Source organism: Salminus brasiliensis, chromosome 2, assembly GCF_030463535.1.
Source record: "Salminus brasiliensis chromosome 2, fSalBra1.hap2, whole genome shotgun sequence".
NCBI lineage: Eukaryota > Metazoa > Chordata > Actinopteri > Characiformes > Bryconidae > Salminus > Salminus brasiliensis.
This window is the reverse complement of record NC_132879.1, coordinates 40,237,849-40,256,839: the sequence shown is the minus strand read 5'-3', so window position 1 is coordinate 40,256,839 and position 18,991 is coordinate 40,237,849. Positions and strand designations below refer to the sequence as shown.

Here is an 18,991-nt window from a genome sequence, read left to right as displayed (position 1 = left end):
ACTTAGCCAATAATGAAGCATATTATAAACAGAAAAATGTAGTGTTGTATTGATCAGTGGCTAGAACCAAAATAAAATAGAAAAGGGGCTTAACAAGAACTAAAGAGGAGTTGCACTTTTTTCAAGATTTCTGCTATTTAATTTTCAAACAGCCATTCAGAGTACAGAAACTGTTAAGAACAATATTAATCAAGTCAAAACACTTACCCTTAGGTTGAAATGAACTCTTCCACAAAACCTGAATTGTCTTTTACTGCTGAATCCTACTTTGCTTGATACCGAAAGGATGTGAACAGAGACCTAACCTTCCACACTCTAGGCTTGTATTAAACACATTCCTCCTGCCCCCACGTTTAACTGCAAGATCAGCTGAACTGTGCCCTTTCACTATTCTTCACTCTCTGCAGTAGATAATGGAGGAACCATGAGTGACTCACTTAGCAATTTTGGCAAAAATGCTTGAGTAGTAAATTTTTCCACCATTTTGGATTTTACTGCAGGCAGTCGGACACTGAACAAAACATTCACAGTCAAGAGGAACAGAAAGCAGGGCACTGTGATGATTTGTTTTTCTTATATTATTTTCACATTAATATAAGCTCAGTGTTTAACAGAAATGCATTTGCTTTAGTTACATAGCATATTTTCTTCATCAACAAGAAGGACAGAAACAACTTAAACCAATATCTACCACTAATATGTTAACTTGCAAGGGGTGTACAACTACCTCCAAAGTGATGTCCGTCTTTTTCCAGGGTACTGGAAAGTAAATACATATGGAACATATGGACATCAAGGTCTTAAATAATGCAGAATGTTTGTATATGATCAAGACTGAACTTTAGTCTTAAAATCATTCAGAGTTACTTGTAAACATAGCCTCTGAATGGCACAGCTAATCAGAATAGGAGATGATAAATACCAGACTTGTAGCAACCAATCATGACGCAATACATAAGGTTTTTCCTTTTACACAACAATTCACAAATTACAGCACAGACACATATTTTCTTAAGTTAAATATTACTTAGACAAAAAAAAAACAAAAAACAAAACACTGCATATCTATTGTGGTCCTCAATGCCCCTAGGTTTACAGAGATGCTTAATCCATGAATTTGCGGTTCTGGTTTGCTCCAAATAGAGCCACTCGGATTTCAGGCATCATCTAAGCAAGACAAACAAATGTTTGGATTAGAACCCAAATGAAAGGACCATGAAAATATGCAATATGAAAATACAAATGGAGGGAAGAGAAAGGGACATCAGGCATGATCTCCCCCAAATGTTTAGTAATTACATAACTACTTAATGCACATAAGCTATATACACTCTATGTCCAAATGTTTGCGGACACCCCTTCTAATAAATGCATTCAGTTGCACCCATTGCTGACAGATATGAAAAAGTACACACACAGCTTGTCTAGTCTTTGTAGAAAAGCAAATCAAATCAATGGACCTTTATTCCAAAACAGAGTTATCCTGCTTTTGTTGGAGTAACTATATCTACTGTCCAGGGAAGGCTTTCTACTAGATTCTGGAGCATTTCTGGATTTTATTGCATTCAGTGACAAGAGCATTAGTGAGATCAGAATGCTGCATGATCACCACCCCAACTCATCCCCAACTCAACCCAAAATTTGCACATCTGTGTCAGCAAATGGGTGCAACTGGACAGGATGTACCAGTCACATAAAGTTATCCAAAATATCTCAAATTAATTTAAAATGTAAAGAGGACCTCAAAACATCAGAATTCTATACACCAGAGAGATCCCAGTGATTCCTTCTTAAAATACCTTTTCCATCCACTAGCATTTTAGTCATCAGTCATTCATACTGTACCTGTTGTGCTATGAGATCAAGCCTGCTCTCCAGGGTGTTGGACACCTTGATCTTTCCATCAGCATTATAAATCTCAATACCACCCGAGCTGAGTTGGGGGGGGGTTAGAAAAGCTCATTAGAAAATTAGAAAGGCTCATAAATGAGCCAGCATAGCTTAAAACAGTGGTCACCAAACTTATGCAGAAAAGGCCAGCATACCCGCAGGCTTAAATAGCAATCAAGGCAGAGCACACCTGATTCCACTGGTTTAATCAGCTGCTTTCAGTCTTCAAACAATTAGTTACAGTGGCTTTCACCACCTTTGGTGAGAACCCCAGAACATGTAAATACTTTTTAAGGCCAGCTTCTAGCCAGCAGAATCTTCCCATTCTTGTTTGGAAGATTTCCAGTCATAGAATGATCCTGGTCTTTATCCACAGACAACAATAATACACTAATATTGCTTATAATGCTGAAATAAATGCCCTTTGGAGATCAGTTCATCTACTTGGCTAACTTTTTACAATAGCAGAAATGTAGATCATGCCACTGTGTATAAGGTGTGTTTGCCCTTTTGTGCAGAAGGCTGGTGACCCATGGTTTACAATATCAGTGTAAAAGAATTCAAACTGCATCTGGAAGAGATGTTACTCACACTTCTGCAGAGAGGAAATTGTCTTGATCAATCCGGACTTCAAGGTTATTTTTGGCAGCTGCTTTGTAGATAGGGATGTTTTTCTGCACAGCAGCCTAAACACCAAAGAGAGACAGATGTTTGTTGTCAACTAAGGTTTCACTGCACCAGACGCTGAGAAACTCTTAGTTCTGTGTTCTTTTTATATGTACAGTAAAACTGACCTGCACCAAAGCCAAGTCCTGCTTACGGCAACGGATTGTCACTTTGGGCTCAAGCAGCTGGTAGAAACCCTGAATGACAAATCAGCAGAACTTTAGAAATCTTTTAGAATGTGTGTGCTTTTTAATGTTCCTTGCCAGTCAATTAGCAATTGTATAATTTACTCTATTAAAATTACAGACAGATGAAGTCTTGTTTTTAAATTAATAAAGGATTAAACTCACTCTTTTACACTTAAAGCGTTTAACAGACATTTGCCTAGTTATCCACTCAGATTATCTAAGGCTAGTGCTGATAGACCCCAAATTCAAGCTAGAAATGAGCCACACAATACTTAATACAAACATTTTATGAACAATACACAATGCCTAGAACTTGAATGTAGAGATTACTAAACTATGCAAAAAAAAGTAAGTGCAAAAAAAGCTTCAACTGATAAGTGTGTTCCTTGAAAGAGGTGGGGATTCATTTGATGTTTGAAGATAGCAAGTGATTCAGCTGTTTGGACACTCAGAGAGAGTACTCATGAGCATACTTCAAGCAATCACAAATGCACTAACCCACGCAAACTCAGACACTGCATTCCAAAATGTTATAAGGCTTTTTAAAACGCAACAAAAGCAAAGACATTCTGTGCATTGTGGTTAGGGGTGCTACAGTGGGTATTAACCAAGGTTTCTTCTAGCGTGTGTACACACATTCATTTGTACAGTTCTACTGCATCACCCCATGAAGCACCGCTAGTCTTAGATGTAAGTAGAATTTAAGGAACATTTGCCCAAAATTGCTAGACTTCTGGCTAGGAATCATTAATACATTTTCACTTATTTGGAAAATATATTCTGAACCTAACCCCTGCCCTATTTGGGGTAGTCCCAAAAGAAGTAACTTTAGAAAAGTGACTTAAAAAAAAGAGAAGTTGACACATTCCTAGATAGGCATGATTTTTAACCATAAAACATTTTAACCATACCACCAAAGGATCAACTAGGATGCTCTATAAATCCTGACAACCATTTGAAAAACATTTCTCAACAGCATTTTTTAAAATTATTTACTATTATTCAAATGCCTTGCAAGGTTTAGATGACAAAAAATGAAGTACAAATAGCTTCCATATTTGATGTTAGATGTCTCCCACAAGCAGTGTCGTCCCATGAAGCTCACCTGTAGAACCAGCCCGTCCATCAGAGCAGAGTACCTAGATGGGTCTCTGGCTACGTTAGCCAGCCTCTGACGAGCCTCGTTCACCATGTCCTACAAAAACATGGTTACAAAAACATACACATCATCCAGTATGCCTGAATTCCGACCATCACAGAAAGCCACAAAGAAAGCGTTACAAACCGATATCATGTCGTCACGAGCCTTCAGCACTTTTAGTCTGGCCTGGTTCATCAGATTTGACATCTGACTGTAGAGAGGTAGGACATTACATTTATTACTAATAATGATCATCTTACACAGCCTGAATGCAGATTATCTGTGACTGCATAAAACAGAATTTGAGATCAGCTGAGAAAGTCTATTAGTAATCAATGCATATAATTATGGAAAAACATTGAGACATCAAAGCAAAGGTGCTCCAAATCAGGGGTGGGTAATCTCTGTCCTGGTAGTCTAACACTCTGCAGCTCAAACTGTAATCTAACACACCTGATCCAATCTGAATTCTCCAGGGTGATAGATCTTCAGAACCAGGATTGGGCAACATCACCTCTTATTTTCTATAATTCCCACATGATAAATATGGTCAACAAACTGCAATACACTGCAGAGACTACTGAAGGTATTATAGCTTCTGTTGTCCACTGCATGTCTTGTTGCAAAGACTTTGAATAATGGAAGTGCTATGACAGAGAAAGGTGTGAGAAAAACAAATGTTCAATTAGACGATTAGCTGAATTGTAGCCAAAAGATTTGTTAATAATAGAATGACTTTAGCAGCCCTGGTTTGAGGAAATTTCAAGTGTAACAAAGCTACCCAGACACATCCCTTTGGAAACATGACTCACATTTTCTTCTGCTGCTCGATTTGCTTCTCCTTCTTTTCATAGTACTCCATGATCTTCAGCCTCTGAGTTTGCACCAGACGACCCTTCTCAATGTTAAACTCTTCTTCTGCCTACAGGGGAACATGCTTACAGTCAGGCCACTAAACATTAAAACACACCCTCTTAATTAAATAACAGTGGTCAGTATGACACTGTATGGACCTAAACACGTTTTGTACTGGCTATAAGACACCTTTTGAAATATGTTTTTGCAGAGGTTTACCTTGGCATCAATCTCCTCTGCTTTTTCATTGGCCTCCTGCTCAATGAAAGCCATCATGTGCTTAATCTGGTGAAAGATAGACAAGAAATGTTAAAATCAATAAATGAATCATTCAATCTGCCATTTCTCTGACTAACTTGAACTAATCAAGAGCAAAAGCAGAGACTGTTGAAATAGGTAAGAGCTCGACTCATAGTGTGAAAATAAGAGACCTACAGCCAACCTATTTCTGAATGTAAATTTTATAGTTTATGTTTATTTTAGCACTTGTGTTTCACATGAAGATCTTAAAGTAGAGCCTAGGAAGAGGAAAGAAAGCTATTTCAAGAGTATTGTATCAAATTTTTGATGAACTGGATAATGCTGACCCGCTGTCTTTTGAACAGATATGTATAATGCGTTTGTCGAAAATGACAGACTTTTATCTAGGAGAAGCAAGCGGATCTATTTAATTAGGTGCAGTTAGTGCTTCATTCATACTTTCCCCTAAACGCTTTTTTTTCATAGAATGAAAAAATTAATGAAAACAATTATCCAGCCATATAATCATTTAGCCATTCTTTCATATATGCTTTAACTTACCTAGCTATATCTCTCACTCGCCAATTCCATACTCTTTGCCCCTCTTTATTCAGACATTAGCTAGCTACCTTTTTCATCCATCCATCCATCCATTCAAACATTAGTCCATTAACCATTATGCGTTCATCCACCCATCTACTCATTGCTTTTTCATATAAGCATCCAATATTCGGAAGATGAATATTATTTTTGAAATTATAATATTCGATTCGAAAATACAGTTTCAAAATGATACTTTTCTGCACCGCAAAAAAACAACAGAAGGCTATATCGCCGACTCATATCGTCAGCATGATCTGTTCTCATCTTAAAGCGAGGTTGTAAGATGTGAGATATTAATGGTGCTTCTCAGTCAGAGCGGCTCTGAAGGTTACACCGTCTCTCTCTCTTTCTCTCTCTTACCTGCTTCTGCACGTCCGCGTCGCTCAGCGCCATGACTACTGGATTATTTCTACCGGCTCACACAGTTAAACGGGGTTGAGGTTAAAAGCAAAAATCTACTCTTTCAAAACTAGGTCTAGCTTCTAAGACAGTAAAACATCACAGGGGAACCGTGACGGAGAAAAAATATCCCGAGCGGATCAGCTGACTCTCAGCCAACAGCGCAGCCTCACATGACGAGTCACTTCCCTTTCAGGGACCAATCAGCGCTCAGATACTTAGAATGACGCACGCACACAAACGATTTAGTCGAGATTACAGAGCAATAGAGAAATATTTGAGCATTTTGAGCTATTATTGCTTTATTGTTTCTACATAATGTCATTTTTATGTTCTCTTTGAGACACAAATGCAAATAATCATGTATACGTCATATAAGCGCCATTTCTATCATACATTCTCTCGACCTGTTTTTAAATAGAATATAATTGACTGTATATTCCTTAAGGATTACTCCAGGAATTATTGCTAACTTCTGAAGAGTCGCAAAAACATTTTGTAGTCCACCATATGAGATACAGCATATCGTCACCACTGTGCAATAAATTTATAATCTCATAAATCTTCACCATTATCAAATCCTTCTGTTTCAGGGGAACTGAGGGTAAGCCTTTTACTCCATGTTCTTTTAAATAATTTCTATTCATCCAGTCCTCATGAAATTGTGTTATGAACAACTGCCAGATTCACACTGGCAAAAAGTGAAAAAATGTAGGGGTTTTGTGGCGATACAAGTGGCACTGACTGACGAGTAGTAATATTAAGTAATTTTAAAATACCAATAACAAGTGTTATTGTTTTAATTAAATGATAACTCAAGAAGAAGTAAAAGTAGTCATGCAAAAACAACTTTTGTAGCACTTAAAAAAACAGTGTACTTTATCTGCTCATTCATTGTTTTTGTTTTTTGTTTTTTTTTTAAATCAGGTGTATTAAAAAATGAGTTTAATTCTGCTTTTGTTGGAGTAACTCTCTATTGTCCAGAGATGACTTTCTACTAGATTGTGGATAATTGCTTCTCATGGTTCATAGGTTCATATTTATCTGCTTCAGAGAGTCCTATTCTATTGGCATTACTTGTACTTGCATCACACTGTGTCTTGACGTTTGGAATTGAGGAAACTGTGTGGAAGAAATTGACTCCATTGATTCCAGGAAAGGAAAGTAATTTTACATAAATGAGAAAAGTAATTCTACATTGTGTCACTGTATTCTAACTACATGTAGTTATATGTTGGTTTGAAAGGACTAACAAAGCCCTCCTGCCGTTTTCTTGTTTGTCTGTTTGAGGAGCCTTACATGTTTTTTTTAAGAAAAAAAGAAATATTAATAAAACAAAATACATAAAATATTAAAATATCACCCTTGTGCAGGTCTACCCATCTGTATACGAAGACAAAAATAAACCAATGCATGAGATTCATGTATGTCTACTAAATAGTGCAATAGGTGGCGCTGTCGACGTTTACAGTTTACCCTTCACTCCAGATAAAGAAGAAGCGCTACGTCACCCTTAAACAGAGAATGTTTAGCGCTTTTTTTTCACAACCCTGTACAAAATGACAAAACCAAAGAACACGAAAAAAGAGAAGATCAGTGTTGCAAATGAGGTGAGTTGAAACGTGTTACTCCTAACAGGCCAATATGAACTGACTACATGATGTCTAATTGCAGAAAGTAAGTTCTGCTGTGCTGTATATTCAGCAGCGAAACGTATTAAAGGAGGAATACGATGACCGGAGAACAAAGCTTAAAAAACCAGGGGGCTATTCTGCGAAACGAGCTAACTAAATCAGGCTTTCTTTGATAAGCTTGGTTAATTTTGTTCAGTTTGGGCTCCACGAAAGGACTAAACGTAAGCCCCACTCAGTTTTATTATAGCTAGCTAGCTTATATATAACATTTTTAATCATAGCAGGCCTGCTCTGTGCCAGGCTAATCTGATGCTTGGCTAAGCTTGATCAAAGCTGTGTCCGACACTGTGCCGCAGTTACCACTATGCTGGGTTTAACAGTGCTGCTGTTTTCGCTTTGCTTCTAAACTACTTATTGTGGTCTATATTTTAAAATATCCCCCTCATTAAAACATCCCCCGATCTTCATTTGTTTTACACAGACAAAGTCTAAAACACAGTATGACGTACAGATATCAGATTTGTCTGTTTTTGCTGTATAAATGTGCATAGAACATTATAAGCTGGCCTTAAGTCAAACTATAATGCAAGAAGTATGTAGGGTATAGGTTCCTTAACTAGGTATGCACCAATACCACTTTTTACCGATACAGATAGCAGATTTATATATTTGCCGATACAGAGTATCGGTACTGATACCAGCTCTGACTTAAATACTTGATAGATATCTATTAATCCTAAAAGTTATTGTTCCACTTTTTTATATCTTATCCCAAATAAGATATTATAAGCTTGAACAGCATTTACTGCTTGATTAACTGCACATTTGAAAAGTTTCAGAGCTATGAAAATTTAAAAATTGCCACAATGCAGAAACACGTGCAAGTAGGGAAGCATAATCTTAACCAGTTTTTTAATTGGTGTTTAAATATACATTTCAGAGCAGTGAAAAAAAAATAACATAAAAAAAAATTCAAATGCCTATGCAGCAATTTCCATTCAGGTACACATCTCTATGTAAAAAGCTACAAAATTTTACTGAATTGATCACCAAAGTTACTGTAATGGTTAAAACCATGTGTCATAGATGACCTTAATACCTACTGAAAAGCTCCTATTGCAAACCACGTTGAGCTGTTATATATGTAGATTTAGCACATCCTGACATGGTTCCAGGCTACAAGAACAATGAATCATAGTTATTTGCTGTAATATTCCTCTACAAGCAAGTTTCTTATTCCATTTGGGGACCTTCTTCTATAAATACCTTTTTTCTCCAGATTGACCGTATTGAAGAGCAACGAATGCGCTGTCAGGGCAGTCTAGAGAGGGCGGAGTTTAGACATCGGCGAGAGCAGCTTTCAGATGAAGACAGGTGCGAGACTGTGCACTTAACATGATGAAGGCAGCTGAGTTACTTTGTTCTGTAATGATGATGATCACACAGTAGAGAAAGCTTTTGTACAAGTTGTATGTTTGTCCGCAGAAAAGCCCTGGAAGATGAAATGACTATAATGAACGAAAGGATTCAGAGATATGGTATGTTTCTAAAAGGGAACACTCATTGAGCTCATTGAACACTCCTGACAAAAAAACGTATTGTTGTGATATTCACTGTATTAATGTGATCACAGAGCTGTGTCTACCTATCTTTCAGAGAAGGAGCTTGAAGTGCTGCGAAGAGAGAACAGGAAGAATATGATGATTTCTGTAGCGCTTTTGGCCATCAGTGGTCTTTTCTATTATGTCTTTATCAATTGAGGACATCTGCTGCCTGCCATTATCACCATTCTGAGACGATGGGGCATTTCAAATGGTAGTAGAGCTCTCTGTCTTCTATGTGCAGAGGGCAATGTTTGAATGTACTCTGCATCATATGCTGAACATGCTGCGCCTCTTCTGTACTGGTCCTTAAGAGTTTTAATTAATCTTAAATACTTGTGTTAAGTCTCAATTTTTTTTCTCTCAAGTTTTGACTTTTTGACCATTCTTTACAGCAGATGAATACTCCTTTATAAGCTTACCAGGGAATTGGAAATATGCTTTAAGAGGAAAATATATAAAGTCTTCCTGGAGCTATGCAAAGTAAACCCACAAACTTGGAATACTTTGCACTTTGTTGTGGTTGAGACTGCCAGAGCGAGTCTGACTAAGCTTCAGTGCAAGAGAAAGAGGGAGAGGGAAACACATTTCATTTAGCAATTTCAAATATCCAGTGGCTTTGAGGTTTCCATTGATGAAGAATGGCCCCACTATCTTTGTACCCCATATACCACACCATACCATCAATTTTTGTGTTCCAACAGTCTTGGAGGGATCTATCCAATGTGGGTTAGAGGGTCCTGTTCCAATTTCTGTTTTGCCCATTCTGCAAATTCAGTGCACCAATCTGGGTCATCCTCGTTGAGATGCTGCAGCAGCTGGAGTTTGTAAGGGTGCCATTTGTGAGTAGCTAATATCCGCCGAAGGGATGTTTGACTGATGCCACTCTCCAGTGACATGCGGCGAGTGCTACGCTGTGGGCCCTTGCTGAATGAAGCTAGGACAGCCACTGATGTGTCTTCATTAGTGACAGTTTTCATGCGTCCACATTTTGGCAAATCCAACACTGAACCAGTTTCACGAAACTTGGCAAGCAGTTTGCTAACTGTAGCATGGGCCTTCTATATTGGCGTCACAGGTTAATTTAAATCAGGATCATCTAAATATTGTACCTCAAATTTCAGTAATATCAGACCATTATCTTATCTCCTTTGAGCTACATCTTAGGCAGAATGTTAATTCGTCCCCCCACACTGTCTAAAGCGCACAATAATCGCAATGACAGCTGTACAGTTTACTAAAAATCTTCCACCCCTATCGACCTTAGCTTTCAGACAGCTCTAGTAAAGATTACAAATGATCTCCTTCTTGCCTCTGATCAAGGCCATGTATCTTTATTAGCCCTACTAGACCTCAGTGCAGCCTTTGATACAATAGATCATACTATATTACTAGAAGGATTAGAGAAAATGGTTGGAATCACAGGAACAACCCTATCATGGTTCAAATCATATCTAACGGGATGCTATCAGTTTGTAAAGATACAAGATTTATCTTCAAATTACACAGAAGTAAGATATGGAGTTCCTCAAGGCTCATTTTTAGGACCGCTATTATTTACATTATACATGTTACCACTGGGCTCAGTTATAAGCAGACATGGCATTAAATTCCATTTTTATGCAGATGACAGCTCTATATATCAGCCAAATGACTGACGATAAATTCAGATTACAGAAAATGGAGGACTGTGTAAAGGATATAAAACTCTGGATGTCACATAACTTCCTTCTCCTCAACAGTGACAAAACCAAGGTTCTCCTTTTAGGTCCAAAAGACACTAGAAATAAACTATCCGCTTATTATTCCTGGTTTGGCAGCTAAAAATCTTGGCGTCGTATTCGACTCAGATTTATCATTTGAGCAACATATAGCCAATATTAGTAGGACAGCCTTTATGCAGCTCAGGAACATTGCCAAACTAAGAAACTCCTTATCTCTACAAGATGCAGAAAGGCTAGTACACGCTTTCATTACCTCAAGGCTAGATTACTGTAATGCACTTTTGTCATGTTGTTCCAGCAGGAACCTCAATAAACTTCAGCTGGTTCAAAATGTTGCAGGGTCCTTACTAAAACTGTAACTGCGGGATCTTATTACATATTACAAACCATCAAGATTACTTAGATCTCAGGGTGCTGGACTCTTACTCGTTCCCAAAATTCAGAAAACCTCAGCAGGGGGAAGAGCCTTTTCTTATAAAGCCCCCCAACTCTGGAATAACCTTCCATATAATGTTTGGGACTCAGACACAGTCTCAATCTTTAAATCTAAGCTGCAAACTCATATGTTTAGTTTAGCTTTTGGTAATTAATGTTTTTTAGATAAAGGTTGCAGGTCCAGGGGTTCTCGGACCCAGGGAATTGTAGTACACTGAGATGCTGGAGCTGTCGTCTCGCTGCTTACATGCGATCACTTAGGTTTGTGGACAGTGGAGCAGATAGATGCTGGTGTTTTCAGGGTGCTCCCGTGTCTGTGTTACCTTCTGGCGCTTTCCTTTTAATTAGGCTGTTATAGTCAGACCTGCCCGAGTCATCAGACACATTCTGATATTGCCCAACATTCTCTGCCCTCCATAAAATTTCTCTCAGAACTAAAAAGTCATAAAAAAGTTTTGACTTTTAGCCCTAACAGCCATGGCTGCAAAGCCCGACTAAGCCAATTGGGGAGGGCATGGCACCTGTCTGCATGGCGGACAGAGGTTAAAAGTCATAGGGTGCATCCATGACCTCTGCCTTTTGTGTGTCACCAAGACAGAGGCCAGAGGGCTCGCTCACCTGACACAGCTAGGCCCATGACTCGTTCACAGCCCTGTACCATGCCACAGGATTAATGAAGAAGTAGGTGATAGGTCATTTGTACACCTCATACACGTTGCTGTCAGCCTGTGTTGGACGCGCTGGGTGATCTGGGCTGTTTGGAAGGAAAGGTGGAGTCACCTTCCTCGTTCTCCTCTATGTCACCCATATTGAGGAGATCAGAGTTGGCTCTCCTTTTACTTGAGTGAGGAGATCCTAAAATGGGGGAGGCACTTTAGGGGATTCGGCTCCCATCATGTCTGCCCAGCTCATGGAGGCTCACAGCCGACAATCACTGGCCATAACTGTGAGTGTAGCTCCAGACAAATAAGCGTGGTAGCCACTCTCATCCTCCTCTCTCTCATTTTCTGTGGCATCAAAGCACAGTGGGAGCACTTTTGTGGTTGAGCGTGTTTAGTGCCCATGCAAACAATGCATAACGGGTGTGGGTCCATTCCTGAGATGGTGTCTCTGCATGATGCTGGACATTAGGGGAAATCTTCAGTGTCCCAATGTCCAATGCTACCAATGTCCCAATATTGAGTAAATTTAGCCAGAGAGAAGCTTGCCTTGATGCGGTTGCTTTTCCAGAGGCTGAAGCTGCATTAACAGCAAAAAACAAACTTCTTCACAAAGGCACTTGTGCAGCGCTTTCCAGCACTAAGCTAAAGCTGTCGCGTTTGGTCGTCTGAGAACTGTTTAGCCAGCACAGCCTTGCCTGGATCGCTGAGGGAGCTTCTAGTTTGGGAAAAAAGCATGAATGATTCTACCAGGGAGATCGACCCTATTTATATAAACAATGACAGCTATGTAACTTATAATTTGCACAAAAGGAAAATGTTATTATGGAAAAAATAAGTAAATGGAAGTTAAAAGTCTAGAATTAATAGAATTAGCATTTTATTTGATGGATGTTTTTATCCATTATTTAAACCCATGAGATCTTCTAATTAAAATAGATGATGTCATTATTGTTGTCAACTTACTTTTCTTATATGTGTCATAAAAAGCAGTCACATAGCCATAAGATGGGTGCAAGGTTGAGAAACATCCCTGTTGGAAATTCTTCTGGGGGGTACTTACAAGGAAGCCCACCAGGGATTTCACAGAAAATATTACCTCTGATCATCAGGTCCTCGCAGGGAGTCACAGAGCAGTTGTTTTTGGACATTCAGGCTATACACGGAGTCACAGTATCTCCTGCTCTGTTTTGAAGTTTTTAACTGCATGTTGTTAATTTCATATCATAGAGCAGAATCTTTCAATTCTTATGCACAGGTTGAGCTTACCGTACATTCAGTAGCAGATTGATGACAACATTTTTAGGTCAGCCTTGATGACATTTAGTTGTATTCTGCTGTTGTACAACATTTAGGACAATGGGTTACCCAGGGATAAAAAAATAATTGTGTCTGACAAAAACTCTACAATTTATTCAATGTCACTGGCAATCACAGTGCACTACAGTGCAAACTTCAAGCTTTCTCAGGCATATGCTACTACTGTAGGCCTTTTAATTTTTTCTTAAGTGGACATTTTGAAACCAAAGTTGTCCACAGTTATGCTAGTCTGTGCTAAAAACAGTTTTTTCAGCTCAATGGGTCACAATCCCCAGAATCTAGATATCTATCACTGAAAGGCTCTGTCAGTGCCCCAGAACTGCTCAAGGACAGTTGAAGAGGGTGTGAGTGAAGCACAGAGCCTTAGGGCAGAACTACATTCTTCAAAAATAAAGGAGCTACTACTGTACTACTACTGTAGTTCTTTATACAATGCCATAAAGCCATATTTATAATAGTGATGTTTGAGTGTAAAGAAATGTTACATCAGATGATGTTTTTAAGCCTTTTTTAAGGTTCTTCACACTCATCTGTATTACAAAAATGTCTTTTTATGGAAACAAGTGGTTCACTTCATGTTAGCTAGATAGCTGTTATATTGGCTATATCACCTAGCTAACAGAAACTATGCTAAAGTAACGCATGCTGGTTTAATTATTGCCTTTGCTGTAGTGATCTAATATGTATTTTTGGTAGGTTATCTGATCATATATCCATTACTCTGTGCAAAAAACAAAAAACAAAAAAAAAACTGTCTCTAACTCAAAGTTGTTAGCTCCTCAAGCTATTGGAAAGACGCTGAGGAATTGTGGGAATCTGTAGGGAATTTGCATTGCATGCCCTGTAGTTCTTCTTGAGTGAATTAAAGTAAATTGGGTCTAATTAGACAAACAGACTGAGGTTGTGAAGTAAAAGAAAGCTTTACCATGTGGAACAAACCTCTTGGACAACCATTGCTTGTCCTACTGGACTTGTTCCAATATTCTTTTTTATCACAACCAAGTAGCAGATGTGAACAACTTCGATGACCGCTGCCAATTGTTTGCATAACTTTATGAAAACACTGCCTTGTTCTGTACAATTACAGCCATTAAATTGTTTAGGCTTATGATTCCTTAGTGAATCGGTTTTCCGATTCTGCATTAGTGGGGAATAATACTAATGGTATTTTCTCAGAATCCTTACCCATCTCTTTGTAGTTTCAGTCAGTGCACTTTTCCTGTGTAAATATAATTATTGTGTAAGCCCTTTTACCCCCCTTCCCCTGATAACATTACCATTGCCATCATACCCATACCCTTTCTTCCCCCTCATCTTTTCCACACTTACTCTTTCCTCCTCACTCAAGGACACTTAGACTCGGGTACCAGATAGGTACCAGATCACAATTTGTATTGTAGGAAATTATTTACATTGCTATTCTGAATTTATTGTGCATGTTTTCAGCTTAACGCTGACCTGTTACATGCCTCATTAGAAAATAGCATAATCAATTGTTTCATAGGATTTGGTGTAGCATTTCTTATTTTTAGTATTTTTAGTATTTCTTGTATTTCTAACCTGGTGCTTTGTCTCAAGTTAATAAACCTGGAACCAAACAATTGTGTTGTGTTGTATTGTAATGTTTATGGTGTATGATGATAGCATCACCAAGTATCGCCATATATGTTTGCCATTTCGCCCACCTATAGCACATTTGGCAATATTTGATTTAGAAACAAATGAAAGTGAAGAGCCCTTTTATGTTAACAGTGTCACAAAGCCATCTGTGCAGAACAGTTATCTTTATAAATTATGCAGTAATATTTGAAGTTAGCCCAGTTGGTAATTGCTTTCTCATCAGGGAGAATGCAGGCTATATGTTAAGGCTCTGTAACACTCACATTTGGTACTTCCTAACTAAATCTGATTATGATCATATTGTTTTATCACAATAATTCAGCAGATGATAACATTATCTCAGCGTTCTTCATGGCAGTGTTGATGTCAGCTCAGTTTCAGACATAAACTCATCATTTCTAAATAGAAACACTGTCCATTGGTGTGCATTTTAGTCACAGACTGAATATGAAGTGAAGAATCCCCTTGAGAACTACGTTTTTTCAGGTAATTGTTTATTGCATTTCAGCAGGATACATGCACAGAGGACGAGTGTGAGGAAAAGCAGAATGTGGATTTGGGGGGGGTCCATCCAAAAATTAAATTGATTAAAAAAAAAAAAAAGCAAGAAAAAATGGAAAGTAAAACCAACCAGCACAGCCACAGTTAGTATAACATTATTTCATCAGTCTTTAGAACAATCTTAGCAAATTTCTCTTGCTATAGTGAACTGCAATGAATCACAACATCAAACAGCCAGTTAAAATCTGATTCTTTTTTTTAAGGGCGAAACTGAAAGACAGCAGGAGTTTCTGTAGATACAGCTGTAAGTGTACTATAATCCAGCTCTACATCTGCACGCATAGAAATGCACTCAAGCAGCCGTGCTGTTCACCACAATGTGGAGGTAAACCTGCGTTTGTTTGCATTCAGGTGGCAGGACAGAGGGCTACATTTTTATTTGTTTGTTTGTTTGTTTTTTACAAATTAAATACTTCACACAAGTTCTTTAATACATAAAGTAAAATATAATCAACATTTCATTTTATCCCAAAATAAAGACTAAAAATAAAATATTCTAAAATGCATATCTTGTTTTTCATTAAGCCTAGTCAAATGTCAATGTACCAACAGAAGAGGCAGAAGACCAGGTCAACAAAGTAATCATTAAGAACAGAAACAAACAGAAATGAGAGATGCTACACAATCGTTTAATCGTTTAAAATTGTTTACATCTGTTAATGTCACTGTCCATCCATGTGTTCCCATAAACAGTATGGCTAAGAGCTAGACAACTAACACTTCAAATGACGACATGGATTGAGCAGGCCAGAGATCGGCCAGTGATACTTAGAACACTGAAATGTTGTTTTTTTTCCTCCCCCACAGAAAACATCACACATCTGGGGTTTCCTACAGAGAAGCGAGCCAGGAGAAATAAAAAAGGAACACACATCCACCACTGCAGATGTACAAGAATGCATCCATCAATACCTTATTCGGTTTTGTCTTTTTAAATATAGCGTAGAAACAAAGGATAACATTAAAATACACACACACACACGCACACACACACACACACACACACACACGTGTACAGGATCACTTTCACAGGTTGTGGTACAACATTAGACAGAGATAGAGAGAGAAAAAGAGAGAGAGAGAGAAAAAGGAAGGGAGGAATGTAGGCCCTGAAGCTACTGGTCAAAAGAGAGAAATACACACATCCAATTCTTCAGGGTCACAGGAGCTGTGATGCACACAAAGACATGAAACTGCTTTTAGTACCTCATAATTCATAATATCTGCTGTTAAGGAGCCAGAACACTCAGGTACAAGTTATCAGTTGCAATGTTAGGCTGTAAGAGTGTACCTGATGGTGATCTATAGGAAGTCTTTAATGTTCAGGTCAGCGAGGGGATCCTTAGGAGGAGGTGGCTTTCTGGGGCTCTGGGCCATTCCAGGAGACATCTGGGGGAGAACGCCAAACACTTCAGCACATATAGGTAAGATAAGTGTGTCTGGGTTTTTGTATTTTATATGCACATACCAGATCACTGCTTTTTTTATGGTACCAGTAAAACCTTTTTTGTCTATTTTTTGCACAAATACAATACAATACAATACAATAAAACGGAAGCCAGTTCACAAGTTAAAAGTTAAAACTTATTGGATGAGTCTCCATCACAGTCAATCTTCAGACATCACATTTCCACTACTCCACAAACCACAGGCTTCATACACCTCTAGCTGATGCTTGAAATTGGGCATTGTGACATTGTGTTAACTCAAAGTAGCTGAATGCACTACTTAAACATGGTGTCTGATAGTAACTATCCATAAAAATACTGTGATGGCACAATGTGAAAACACGACAATGCATTATGGCAAACAGACAAATTTGATTAATTATGCCACCTAATGCAAACGTTATAACCTTATTTATTGTGAGAGTGTGATCAGGGTACTCCTGCAGCAGGAAACTGTGGTCTCACCATGGACTGCTGGGGGAACATCATCGGAGACCCGGGAGCAGCTCCAGCAGTGCCATGCTGTGTAAGACGTAGAGAGTGTGCATAAGACACACATAAATGCCCATTACCGAGTGCTCACTGACACAACCAGACACACATACAGTCTTACCATGCCAAAAGGCAGCTGGGAACCCATGAGAGGAGACACCCCGGAGGGAGCAGGCTAAAGGGGAGTTTGTAACAGGGGGAGGGAGGAAGGGAGTGTGTTATGGGGGTGGAGGGTGAGGAAGTTAACACCAAACAACACTGGATAGTAACACAGTATGCACATACACATACGTACACACACACAGGTGGACAGCAAACCTTTACAAACACAATGATGTACAGCTAACTTTACTGGAGCAATGGTTATTTAGACCATACAAAACTGACACACTGTAGACCAACAGACCACTCTGAGCTATTTAATTTGCATGTTCCTAATTAGACCAGTTACTGCAAGCATGCATATCTAAGTAGCAACAGCTAAACGGTGTGGAGGAGAAAATTAGCAAGGCTTAGAGGTTTACAAGTCTCTGCATATGAAGACTGCAAACCTATTTTTTAACATTTGTAACATTTCTTTACTAAATATAAGATATATATTATATATAAGTACACAGAGGCATTCAGAGCAGTTTTATGCAAACTGCTTTGTTCCAAAAAATTACTAAGTGTTTACAGTGGTAGTGACAGGAACTGGACCTCTGAAGAGTTCCATGTGTCCAAAAGCTACACCAAAAAAGCCCTCTGCTCCACAGTTTAACATTTCAAATCAAACCAGACATGATTAAAATACACATTCCAGACTCTAATTTAAGGGTATTTGCGTACATACATGTTGAAATTACAACTTTTCTGCTCAGTCCTCCTCATTTCAGGGCACTATAATGTTTGGGACATGGCATTAATAGATACAGCCATCATGTTTAGTACTATGTTGCATATCTCATCACCAGTTGCTGAGTATCTTCTGTGGTCAGGCTTTGACAAGCCTCTAATGCCATCTTTAGCTCCTGCTTGTTCTGTGCTCCCTTAAGTTTTCTCTGCTGCATATGAAATACATGTTTAGCTAAATCGGGTTGCAAGAACTTGAAAAAAGACAAATTTGCTTTAGCAGTGTGTTTGGGATCATTATCTTGCTGAGGGATGAAGTACCACCCAATGAGTCTGGAGGCATTGCTAGAATTTGAGCAGACAAGATGTTCATATACACCTCAGAAGTCATTGTGTCACTGCCTTTAGCAGTTACAACATCCCAAAACATCACTGTTCAAAAGCTTAGAAGCAAGCCTAGGTAATTTATGCCTATTCTAATGAAGTAACAGAACACATCCAAACATTATGGTGCCATGAAACAAGAGGGACTGTGAAAAAAAGTAATTTCAACACGATATATGGAATGTGCACTTTAATCACATCTAATTTGGACAAAAAGGCACATAAAGGAAACATTTCCTGAACATTTTTGAAGATGCATTTTTGTCTTTTTTTTATATACTAATGATTTTATAACACATT

The 18,991-nt window shown here is 38.5% G+C and overlaps 3 protein-coding genes across 3 annotated transcripts in view; 1 reads left to right on the top strand and 2 right to left on the bottom strand.

Annotated features, from left to right (window-relative positions):
- Positions 1–116: 116 nt before the first annotated feature.
- Positions 117–6,150, bottom strand: atp6v1e1b (ATPase H+ transporting V1 subunit E1b). The gene is made up of 9 exons (XM_072672688.1): positions 5,944–6,150; positions 4,960–5,025; positions 4,698–4,807; positions 4,030–4,096; positions 3,850–3,939; positions 2,685–2,753; positions 2,482–2,576; positions 1,846–1,933; positions 117–1,167 (listed from the first exon to the last, which is right to left on the bottom strand). The coding sequence occupies exons 1-9, from the start codon at positions 5,974–5,976 to the stop codon at positions 1,105–1,107; spliced, it is 681 nt and encodes a 226-aa protein (XP_072528789.1). The 5' UTR covers positions 5,977–6,150; the 3' UTR covers positions 117–1,104.
- A 1,326-nt stretch (positions 6,151–7,476) lies between these two features.
- Positions 7,477–14,943, top strand: ccdc167 (coiled-coil domain containing 167). Its single transcript, XM_072672686.1, has 4 exons — positions 7,477–7,592; positions 8,896–8,990; positions 9,102–9,154; positions 9,273–14,943. Exons 1-4 carry the CDS (start codon positions 7,542–7,544, stop codon positions 9,374–9,376), a joined length of 303 nt encoding a protein of 100 aa, XP_072528787.1. The 5' UTR covers positions 7,477–7,541; the 3' UTR covers positions 9,377–14,943.
- Positions 14,944–16,144: 1,201 nt separating this feature from the next.
- Positions 16,145–18,991, bottom strand: part of LOC140549245 (clathrin coat assembly protein AP180-like) — a 31,885-nt gene continuing 29,038 nt past the window's right edge. The window contains exons 21-23 of the mRNA XM_072672685.1: positions 17,450–17,506; positions 16,828–16,925; positions 16,145–16,704 (exon numbers count right to left, since the gene is read on the bottom strand). Coding sequence (XP_072528786.1) covers positions 16,839–16,925; positions 17,450–17,506 — 144 coding nt within the window. The 3' untranslated portion in view covers positions 16,145–16,704; positions 16,828–16,838. The remainder of the gene's footprint in view (positions 16,705–16,827; positions 16,926–17,449; positions 17,507–18,991) is intronic.